The sequence below is a fragment of the Lepidothrix coronata genome, unplaced genomic scaffold (assembly GCF_001604755.1).
Source record: "Lepidothrix coronata isolate B3197 unplaced genomic scaffold, Lepidothrix_coronata-1.0 Scaffold30, whole genome shotgun sequence".
NCBI lineage: Eukaryota > Metazoa > Chordata > Aves > Passeriformes > Pipridae > Lepidothrix > Lepidothrix coronata.
In genome coordinates, this window is record NW_016690210.1 from 37,604 (window position 1) to 49,953 (window position 12,350).

General features: G+C 43.2%; 1 protein-coding gene across 1 annotated transcript in view; it reads right to left on the reverse strand.

Annotated features, from left to right (window-relative positions):
* PCP4 (Purkinje cell protein 4) overlaps window positions 1–12,350 on the reverse strand; it is a 50,164-nt gene that overhangs the window by 22,400 nt on the left and 15,414 nt on the right. The window contains exon 2 of the mRNA XM_017811019.1: window positions 9,443–9,494. Coding sequence (XP_017666508.1) covers window positions 9,443–9,494 — 52 coding nt within the window. The remainder of the gene's footprint in view (window positions 1–9,442; window positions 9,495–12,350) is intronic.

Consider the following 12,350-nt stretch of genomic DNA (forward strand, 5'->3'; position numbering starts at 1 on the left):
AGTCAGGCAGCACACTGATAATTACAGACTGATTTCCAAAAGAAATATGGCACTTGTCAAAGGCATAATTTCAGTGCTGTCTTTCCTCATTAACACTTGACGGGAACTCCAGCGTGTTTATGAGTCACACAAAAGGCAAAAACCCACCAGCATCACCAAAGCTTTATTTGCTTTTTCTTAATCTAATTTTTTCTTGATTTCTAATAGCTGAATTGTTGGGGTTTTTTTCTGATGACCTAGGCTAACTTTTACAGCTGGTTTGTCAGAAAGGAGCAGGGCTTTTACCACCTTTCAGGTGCTCAAATGCCCACTGAATTAGGCAGCTCCTAAGTGCCAGGAGTGCAGTGCAGCAGGAACTGCAGGGAGCTGGATCCAAGTCACTCTGCTGCTGTTTGAAAGGACAAAACTGAGACAAAATCTTACCCAACAGGGAAGTAGGGAGTGGCTGCCAGCTAAGAGTGGAAACCAAGAGTCAGAAAGGCCAAATGAGGAGTGTAACAGGCCACTGAGTTTTGGAAAAGACCTCTGAGATCATCGAGCCCACCCTGTGCCCCATCCCCACCTTGTCCCCCAGCCCAGAGCACTGAGTGCCACGGCCAGGCCTTCCTTGGACACCTCCAGGGCTGGGCACTCCAAACCTCCCTGGGCAAGTCCCTTCCAAGGCCTGACCACCCTTTCCAGCAGGAAATTCCTCCTGATGTCCAACCTGACCCTCCCCTGGCACATCTTGAGGCCGTTTCCCCTTGTCCCCTTGTTGCTGGTTGCCTGGGAGAAGGGTGACCCCCACCTTCAGTCAGTGCAAATGTGGAAAAAAACAAGGATAAAGGAGAACACTGACACCCTTTTTTTCAGGCAATTCCACTGCTCCTCCATCTCCTTCCTGAACCAGGTTTTCCTGACAGTATGGAAAGGTTCCAGATGTGTTTGTGGGGGTTATAAGCACCCCCTAAACCAACAGAGCTGGGATTCTCTATTAACCACTGAAACTAAGTCACAAATTAGAATCATTCATGATGATTTCCTTGGGCTGCTTCTAATCTCAACACTGCAGGAATGCTGCAGTTCTACCAATTTCTGCCTCCTGCAAAGGAGCAGACAGTGAGTGACCACATATAAGGATATAATATAATTTTATACACGTGTTCATGTCTCACATTCTAGAAATGCAGCCGAATTTCTGGGTGCACCCAGTTTGAGCCCATCCCCTGTAAACAGGCACACGAGGTTCCCAAGATGTATTGCAGGCACTGTGTCCAAAACAAAGATCCCATAAATTAATCAAGTTATTCCTGTAGCAAGCTGGAAAGAAAGAGATGAACCAGGGGCAAGAATTGTTATTGTTATCTCTATTTTTAAATACTTGGAAGACACTCAGTTACTATGGTGGTGAGGACCATATAAGTACCTAGATAGTGTAGCAGGAGTGTTAAGTGTGAGGATTTTCCATCTCAAAAGTGCCAGCTAGATAGGACCTTTTCCTCTATAGGGAAAAAAAAGGGGGATAAATATATTTTGAAGGAATTTCCTATTTTTAAGTCCTTAAAAAGCAAGTTTAAAAAGCTGAAATTGTTCTGCTATGGTTGTGCTGTTCTGCTATGGTTTGTTTTTTTTTTTCCCTGTGGGACTTCTGCATTTAATTTTCTCTCCTGGTACTTTCTTGAGATAGGAAACCATTCTTTTCCTCTCCAGTGCAGTCCCAGGAAGAAAAAAACAAAACAAAACATGCAAGAAAAAAGCTGCATAATTAACATTATATACCAACAGACAGACAGACACCCTTCGTGTGCACAGTGCTGTAGTCTTTGTGTGGGAAGATGGACTTATTTGGGAGTCAGGAGAGTAGCTATAAATGATACACAAAATGAAAACTTCTGGGGAATTCCAAAGACAGGGCACAGGCCAGACTACATGAGCGCTGCTATTAATTGATGAAGCTTTTAATACAATGCTTTTATTTTTTTTAAATATTCTTCTGCCTAAACATTTAAGCACGAAAGCTTCTCATCAGCAGACGAAGTGCAGCTGTAATGCACAGTATCAAAGCCAACTTGTGAGATAACAGAAAGAATAAGAACAATATCTGCTCTCTTAGAAATATTACTTTAGTTTAGATCAGTTATTGATTAAACCCCACCACAGGGGTGTGAACAGACAGGTGAAGGGTGTGAAGGTGACAGGTGAAGCAGACAGGTGAAGTCCCAGTGAAGAAGGTGTCTATGTTATCTCCTGCTTATCCCTGGCCTCCAGAAATGGAAATTCACCTCGGAGAGGAAATGAAGTTCATGGATAATTCCCCTCTCTTCCTCTCAGCATCCTCCCTAGGGAAGATCTGTGAAGAATCCAAGAGCCTTGTTATTAAAGACTCGGTCTGCCTTCAGCTGAGACGTGCTGGCTGCCTGGAGGGATGGATGGGCAGCTCCTGGATAAACACACCAGCCTGGGAAAGGGGAGAGACACACACTAGGAGAGGACCTGAGACATATTTGGTTTGGTTCTGGGTAAACTTTCTGTGTAGCTGTGCCCAGGCAAGTGCCTAAAATAAAAGCAGATCAGTTTTCCTGCAGTGTTTTTGCCATGCCTTGAGATGGGATCTGTCTAGAACTGATCACTTGGTGAATTTTTCTCCTGACTCTCATCTCCACTCTCAGCTACACATCACGGTGTTGAGTTCTCACAGGGTTTTCACACCTTTCCCCGAGCCTGAGTGATCTGTACATGACCCAGTACAACTTATGTAACTCTGCTGAGGGTTCAAACACTTTTGCACTGAGGCTTTGTGAAGGTGGTGTGTTCTTTGGTGGTTGCACACACGTCTAGGAACGCTGCTGAGATGCAGACTTTCTATTTTAAGAGACGGGGGGTGAGGTACAACAAACCATTCTCATCTCACTTCCCAAATTCCCACTGGTGCCAGCTAGATTTCTGTGAGATAGGATAGAGTTTGGCTCTGGATAGAGACTGAGAGAAGGAGAAGAGAGGCTGCATTGCTGGCAGAGATCGTATTCCATGAAGCACCACTTTTAAGGGATGAGGGAATTTTAGAACGTCCCAGTGAAAAGAGGCGATGCAAGGTGATTTTCCTCCCAACACTCAACCTAACACCCAGGAAAACTCAGTATTAATTAATTATCTTCATACAATACTCCTCACTGTAACTTCTGATTAGTGCTGTGGGGACGAAATATTAGAGAGGAGTAGTCTGAAAATGTTGGGGTTTTTTTTTACATTGATTCAGCAGCTGCTTGCAAAACACAGTTCATCTTTTGCCACCCAAGCAGTGTTTTGTGGGAAAGACAAAATGCATGGGCACTGCAACGTTGCAGCTCAGGCACTGTCCCCTCCTGTGACTAAGGAATGTGACCTCTAGACCCTGGAAGACACAGCAAACCATGTTCCATGAGGTCCTCTGAATATTTATACAAATTTCCCTCATGTGTTCCCTCCCTCTTTTTTCCACAAGTAAGTTTATTTGTAGGGCTGTTCCCAAAAACAGCACATTTTTTATGCAGCCATTGGAGAATATTAGTGGAAAATTAATTTTGAGTTCCTAAACAGATATTTATATTAGGCCATCCTACAATAATGATCCTGGCCTCTAGCCAGGAATTGAAGCTCTATTAAGCAAAACACTCTACATAAATAACTAGGAAGATGATTATTTACTCTGTCGGACCTGGAAAGGGTTTTTTATTCCTGAGTGCACTTTGAACAAAGAGCAGAATTTCCTGAATTTCTTGAGTAGAGGAAACAGGTGAATGGAATGCTGATAATACTGAAAGATGCATTTCCCTCTACCAAGAAAGATTACTAGAGAGATCTCTTTATTCCCCCACTGTTTCACAATTCTTTACCGTGTTTTCTAGAAGCATTTGGGTTGAAGTGAGTTTAGATGACTCCATTTTAGCTGCAGCATATAAGAATTTACTTTATTAACTTCACTGTATCTTTATCCTTATGTAGAGGCATCCCATGGAGAGGATAAAACGCAGAGTATTTATTCATTTGTAGTTTTCTAGCTGGTCTAAAAGCAGAGCTCATACACTGACAAGTGCTTGGGAATGAGGAGAAACTGAAAAGAAGGGATTCACCTTTCCAGTATAACTGAAATCATGCCATGATTGGCCTGATCCACCATGACATCTACAATTTTCGTTTCACTCAGAGCCAGGAAGTTACAGAATTCATCCCATGAAAAACCCACATTTTGTTATTATAAATACCCACGTTACTGAATGATAAATCTGATATTCCAAGAAAATTATTAACAGATGCCAATTAATAACCACATGCCCTGTGTACTTGCAGGAGAAAGAGCGAGATCTATTAATAGGGGAAAGAGTGATTCTAAATCCGAAGATGGAAATAATTGGTTCTGATGCAATTTTTTCCCTGGCAGTTGTGCTGGGCTATTAAAGAGTAGATTGTATGATAGCAGCTTGCAAATTACATTGCAAAAAAAAAAACCCAACAAAACAAAACAAAACAAAAAAACCACAGGGCAATGTGAAACAGAACAAGAAGTGACAAGTGTTAACCTACAAAGGAACTCGGTGACATTGCCGAGGTAGTAAGAATAGTAAGGGAGGAACATTCTGTTTTCATTTAGGATGCATCTGCAAACATGATTGTCCCAGCTAATCAAACCAGGTGAGCAAAATAGGAAATTACAGCTTCTTGTCCCACACTGAGGTGCATGGGGATAGTACTGCTCTTGTCCCCTTGGATTTTCTACCACAGAGAACAGCTTTACATCGTAGAGCTTAGAAGTTAAGTTTGCAGTGGTATTCACAAATAAATAGCTCCTGGGTTTCAGGTAGACTGAGGTCCTTCAAGACCCAAAGGGGTTATGGCAGCTACAGTTATATGGCTCCTGTGTACAAGTTGTTTTTATTGCAGGTGCTTCTGTACACAGAGTATTGCTGTGTGTAATAATTACATTATTAGGGTGGTGTTGCTTTAAAAATAGTCCTTTGACCAGTTTTCACCCAGGAAAACTAGTTTTTGTGATTTACTCCAAATAATACCTTTGTTCTTCCCACTCTAACAACAAAATTAAATTACATACACTTTCCTGACAGAAGCAGAGGATGTTTTGGATGGAAATGCTACTCGGCATTACACAGTGCCCACTGATGCACCAGAAACTCTTCCATGCACTTCACCAGCCACGGATGCACCATGATAGCACATTGTAAGGCAACATGAATCACCACCTGACTTTGATCATAACCCGTAAAAAGAAAAACTACAACTTGTTTAAAAGATCAAGATTGACAAATGTCATCTAGGACTTGACCAGCATCCAGTAAGGCCATTAAAGATTAACAGCAAAACCCTTAATGTGAGTAGAAGTTACTCCAACACGAGTGATTTTGCAGTATTTATAATACTGACACACTTTCAAGAACTACCAGGCTTGTTGCTGCATAAAACCCAAGAAGATATGCTGGTGTATTTTATAGGAATGTATCTCACATGGATGACAAGATGGGGATCAGGACTCGTCAGCACGGATTCACTAAAAGTAAATGCTCAGCCAACTTGATTCCTTTGATGAAATAACTCCTGGGTGGATGAGGGGAGAGCAGTGGACATTGTCTATCTCAGCTTCAGCAAGGCTTTCAACACTCACTTTCATGACATCCTTGTAGGCTAACTCGGGAAGTAAGGGCTGGATGAGTGGGCAGTGAGGTGGACTGAGAACTGGTTGCAGAGCAGATCCCAGAGGGTCATAACCAGTGGCACAAGGTCAGGTTGGAAGCCTGTCACTAGTGGTGACCCCAAGGTTCAATACCAGGCCCAGAATTGTTTAACTTGTTCGTCAATGGCCTGGATGAAGGGGCAGGTGCCTCCTCAGCAAGTTCACTGGTGACACGAAGGTGGAGGGGTGGCCAATACCCCAGGGAACTGTGCAGCCCTTCAGGAGGACCTTGTCAGGCTGGAGAGATGGGCAGGGAAGAACTCTCTGAAATTCAAACAACAGCAAATGCAGGGTCCTGCACCTGGGGAAGAACCACCCCAGGCACCAGCACAGGCTGGGGATTACCTGCTGGGGAGCAGCTCTGTGGAGAAGGACTTGGTGGACAAAAGGCTGTCCCTGAGGCAGCAGTGTGTCCTGGGGGCCAGCAGGATTCTGGGATGCATCAGGAATAACATTGCCAGCAGGTCAGGGAGGGGATCCTGCCCCTCTGCCCAGCCCTGGGAGGCACATCTGCAGGGCTGGGTCCAGCTCTGGCTGCTCAGGACAGCAGGGACAGGGAGCTGCTGGAAGATGATTCTCCTGTGGAGATGCTGAAGGGATGGAGCATCTCTGGGAGCAGGAAAGGCTGAGGGAGCTGGGGCTGTTCAGCCTCCAGAGCAGACACTGAGAGGGGACCTCCCCCAGGTCTGGAGGGTCTGCAGGGAGGGGGCAGAGGATGGACCAGGCTCTGCTCGGGGGGGCCCAGCAATGGCACAAGAGGAACGGGCAGGAACTGATGCCCAGGAAGTTCCACCTGGACATGAGGAAGAACTTCTTTGCTGGGCAGTGACCCAGCACTGAACAGATTGTCCAGAGAGGGTGTGGAGTCTCCCTCACTGGGAATATTCCAGAACCATCTGGGCACAATCCTGTGCCATGTGCTCTGGGATGGCCCTGCTGGAGCAGGGAGGTGGGACCAGATGACCCCAATGTGGTCCCTTCCATCCTGACCCATCCTGTGTGGATGCAGCAGAGCAGCTCCTTCTGCTGGAAGGAAGGTTTGCTGAGAGCAACCACTGCTGCTTGTGGGGGGAGGAACTAAACACAATCAAGGATATCTTGGTGCTGCCTAACGAAGGTCAAACAAGAACATGCATTCCTGTCCATCAAAACTATCACTGCTATAAAAGGAACCTTCAGAGACTGAATTTCCCTGGATGCTGCACAGTGACAGCAGGGCCAGACACGTCTTCAAAGAGGGACAATGCTGATTGCCATGGTCATTAGCTTTATTTTCTTCAGTTTCAACCTAGCCCAGAGGCAGACCCAAAATTCATTTTCTGCTGCAATGCACGAACAAAGCTTGACCCACAGCAGTGTCTCACTGTGTGAATCAAACTCTGAGAACAGCCAAGCATTTTTATTTGTTGTTTGGGCCAGTTTTCAGCAGTTTTCGTGATCTGTAAACAAGAGCAAGAACAGCAACCAGACTAATTTGCCTTTGCAAACATTGTCGTAGCATGACTTTTTTTCCTTTTTCTTTCTTTTCAGTAAGATGAGAGGGTTTTTTGCCTCTCCACCCTCCCCCCTTGTCAACAAGAGGGAAACAAGAGGGACAGTTTCCTTCTGACAGGGAAACAAATACTCAAAGAAGATGCTAATAACATCTAAGATGTGGACATATTACAGACTTCTGGCCAAAAAACGTGTAAAAAAAAAAAGGATTTATATTGTGTATGAAGGTTTATAGCACACCCCAATTTTCAGAGCAATAAATCATGTCTGCTTGAGTTCTAACTACACAGAGCTAATAAGGACAAAGAGTTATACATTTCTGCTTCTTTGATTTAGAATTCAATCTCAGGTTCAAAGTTCTGATTCTGCTTTATTTTTATGCAAGCATGTGGGTTGAGGAGATCAGAGGAATCTATTCCATCTCCCCTGCTGCTCCTGTATTTTATGTAGGTGACAGCTTTTCTGTTATAATTTCATTACAAAAAATAATTGGTATCTATTTGCCCAAGATTAACTGTGCCTCTGCCTCTATATTATACAAAAAATTATGCTACAACCAGAATCATATATATTTGTGAATTAATGACACAGCCCCTGCTCACTCAAAATCCCCGTTGAGGAAAAAAGAATTTGCTTTTAAAGAGGCTGCAGGATCAGTAAATCTAAGCTAAACCTGACAACAGGACCATTTTATATGTGAAGAAATTTTCTATTTGGGAAGAAACTCAAGGCAAATGAGCCCAGTTCATAATGTGCTCAAACAGTAAAGAGAAAAACAAGCTTGCAAAGCTGCCCCAATGGCTGACATAATTTTGCTTGCTTTCCTTTCCTGTTAACTTGGGAATGCAAATTGCTTTGCTGTCAGGGTACATTTGTTCCCACTAATTCAAGACACTATAACAAGCCAAAATATATATTTTTTTTTTATTTTTATTTTTTTCTTCCACTCCAAATTGTGTTTTATCATACTGGGAACATCATCCACGGATTTCATTTACTGTAACAATATGCAAACAGCCCTTATGGGAAAGTCACCTCCCTGCAATAGGAAAACTACCCATAAAGGAGGCTCTTAATGCTTTAGGATGTGTTGTCTCAAAGGGCCAAAAAATTCTGTTTAGACCAACACTTAAAGGCCAAAATGCATATCCTAAATAACTGCTCAAATAACCCATTTGGAAAACCCTGGGCTTTTCAGAGGATTCTTCCTGCTTTTCAGTAGATGGGACACCAGAACACATCCTTCTAATTAGAACTGGATGAGCAAACAGAAGCAGAGAGAATATTTGTATAGTTCAGTCCTCATCCTGTTCGTGAATATCTTCCAACTGATGCTGCCTCATTTTCAGCTGGGTATATAATAAAAACTGATCAAACTGCTTTCCTTCGAAAAATGATAACTGGATTTTGATAATTTCGTCATTTGTATGTAAAGCACTTCTGCTCCTATAGGAAATAAAATGAGATTTCAGCTTAAAAAAAAAAAAAAAAAACAAAACAAAACCAATTACTGTTTTCCCTGAAAATTCAGGTTTGCATTTTTCACGGTGTGGAGGGGGAAAAAAATCAACATTTCCCAATTAGAATTGTTTGTGCCACTTAAAGGGCTGAGATTGGTTTCTTCCAGCTCCTTTGTTAAAGTCTGAAAAAACCCAATGAGTCACCCCCTTAGAGCGGTGGGTACAAGTCCAGATTCACTCCTGACAAGTGCTGAAGTTTGGAGCCTGTTTGCCATCTGCTCCTTCCATGTGAGCCACTCCATGCACAGCCTCTCTGTAGCAACACTCTACACAAGTGGCTTCTAACTTTGGTACCTTAGTTATGGGCCTAAAATCAGGGGGGGATGAATCAGACCACAGAAATTATGTTCATGAGTAAGTCCCTTGTAACCAGATTATTTCTCTTCACCTTCTCCATTCACAGAGAAGCTGCTCATAACGCTTAACCTCATCTCCCTGTGTCCTTTTCCCACCTTGGTGCCCTTTTCCCACGTACCCAATCTTGTTTTAGCCTCATTTTTATCTGTTCTGACTTCTGTGGGGTCCTTTGATTTACCACAGTACGTGCTCGGAATCAGGTCTCTGCTTTAGTAAAGGATTCAAACATACAAACAGAAAGAAAACAAACCCACTGAAGCCCTCCCAGGTTTTAAAACACGGCCAAAGCCTTTTGCTACCAGACACCTACCAAATATTTTGGCTCAATTTTACTCAATATTCTCCATCAAGAAATAAAGTCTCCCCTTACCATTCTCACCAGATGTCTTGTCTTTTCCATTTGTAGCTCCGGTTCCTTGTCTCTGTCGGGGGGGGAAAAAAAGAAACAACAAAACAAGTGGTTAGAACACACTTTGAACGTGCATTTTCCCCTTGGAATTACTGGAAGTTACACCTGGATTTCTCCTATTTATGTTGGATGGTCATTCACTCTCACGAAACGTTGCTTTAAACACGACCAATCAGAACAGGAACGTTTAATACTATTTAAAGGTTGGACTCGATGATCTCGGAGGTCTTTTCCAACCTAACAAAGGATTTATGTTCTCTGATTTAGGTACAGCTGCATCACTGTGTGCCCCTGGATATAATTATCCCACGTCAACGATGGGATATGTGTAATGAAGCTTCCAGCAGTGCAAGGGTTTGAGCTACAGCCCATCATCTCATCTCCTCAGCTCTCTGCTGTGCCTCCCTGTCCATGACTCATTAGGATTACAGGGATGCTGTGAGGTTTTTGCAGGGAGAAAATTCTAAAGGCCAAAGCCCAACTAGAAGTTAATTTGGCCAGTGCCATAAAAAAAAAAAAAAAGAATGTTCCTGTAAATACATCAGCAACAAAGGAGAATCTCCTTCCTTAAGAGATTCATTTTCTGCTTTGGCCACAGGAGAAGACTGAACTTCCCACTTCAGCTCACTCTGTCCAAGGAATAGCCTCCTGACTTTCCATGGAACCAACTGATTTAAGTCACCAACACCACTGCAGTCCAAATATTTACAGTGGCAGGGCTGTACTGGTGTGGTTACACTGCCAGGGAACTTCCCAGCTTAGGAATGGTCACTCTGTGAAAATTATTCTGTGTCCCCTAGAAAACATCTCACAGGCACTTTAGCACCTTAAGGTACTTTGGCAAATATGGCAAAACTTACATTCCTTATGCAAAATTATTCATATTTGTTTAAAGAACTCGTCCTCTGGGGTTGTACATGTAAAAATCCAGGAGTATTAAACTCAGTGAGTAAATCCAGCTGCATTCAGCCATCAGAGGCAGAGCACCCTCCTGCATGAGGGAAGTTAAACAGCTACAGCAGCACTGCAAACCAAATGCTTTGTACCAAAATATGGACAGTGTCGATTCTCAAATGAAAATTCATACAGACAGATTTATCTGAAGTGTACATATATATATTTATCTGGTTAAAACCTTCTCTGCTGCCCTGGTTTCTGCCATTCATCTTCCAAAGCAGTGGTATTTTCAAGGTCCTTCTTGTGTGTGGAGCTGATCACGATGTACACACAAAACCTTCATGTGTCCTTAGCTCTGACACAGAAGGGGGAAAGCAAGTTCTTCCACCCCCTCAGGAGAGTACAAGAGCTGCACGTGGTTTCCAATGGTGCCCCATCTCCTTCTCCATGACAGACTTCAGTGCATCTGTCTTGTCTCTGCTGGCTCTGCCTCATCTCTCACCGTGTGCAACGAGACACAGCAGCCCCAGAGAGAACACCTCTGAGCCTCAACCACAGCTACAGCCTCCCCCCAAAATGGAAATACATTATTTGTTCCTCCCTGGAGCCTCAGAGCCGAGGCAGGAGAGAAAGCTTCCCCAGTAACATCGAAGAAAGGGATTCTGAAGGGATAAACATCTTTGACAAAAGCATAAGTTACCAACGGCCAGGAATCAATAAATCCACCCAACAATCAGTTTGGCTAAGGATGTTAACCTTTATGACTTTGTTTGGTTAATATTTCAATTCCAATCAACATTCTAAACTAGATTTTAGTGTTCATTTATTAGGACCACCCCAAAAAAAACCCCAAAAATGCTGGATTTTCCTTTCAGTAAAAAGGTAACTATATTGCTTTTTCCTCCCCTGTATATTTTTAAATGCTTTTCCAAGTTGTCTTATTTCCTGAGCATTTGAGGCTGTGCTACTTAAGCTTTATGAAAGCTTCTCTTTCCTCCCCTGGCTATACCTGTCAGGTTCAGTCTGCTATTGATGGAGTGCTGGAATATGGATTCACACATTTATTGCACATCTCCAGACTTCCCCTCAGGGAGAGGGGAATATTGTCAAAGAAAATGAATAAAAACTTGGGTTTGGTAAATGAAGGGGTTTTTTCTATTCATGAGGTCACGGTGCTTTTTCTTTAAGTCTGAAATCAGCTGAAGTATTTTACAGCCATTTGTTTGATTGGTGACCACTGGACTTCTACAGAAGGAAGCCTGAAAGTCTGCCAGACCAACTTCTGAGAGCTTTTCCCTTAGTTATACATGTATTTTGATCCATAAGCCCTGTGCTGTCTTCCAAGTGACTGCAATGGATTTGAAAGTGAGAATCAGTTTCTCATTAAGAGGGCACTGAAACTTAGGGAAAAGCCACATAAAATGGGATCATACTCCTGCAAAGCCTTTAGCCTTTCATTTCAATACATTCAGTGGACCCACTTTTCAAAACATTTTCAAGAGGTTGGTATTATTGGCAGCTGGAGCTTCTTTCTTCTTTCATCACCTTCATGATGCTACTGCAGGCTCAGAACAAAGCTGAGCTTTTCAATGTGCTTCAGAGCACAAGGGGACTAAACATGAGGGGGAGTTACTGCAGGTATTTTCAAGAGGCAATGGATGAAAGCCCTCCAAGAGTTGGTATAAATGATATTGTCCTCAGATGCAAGAGATCAAATTTAAACCACAGAAATACAAGAAAAACTACATTAATTTCTGGCATCTGATGCTTTCACAGGATGGGTCAGGTTGGAAGGGAGCACAGTGGGGTCATCTGGTCCCACCTCCCTGTCCAGCAGGGTCATCCCAGAGCACATGGCACAGGATTGTGTCCAGGTGAGTCTGGAACATCCCCAGAGAGGAGACTCCACACCCTCTCTGGTCTCTGTTCAGTGCTGGGTCACTGCCCAGCAAAGAAGTTCTTCCTCATGTCC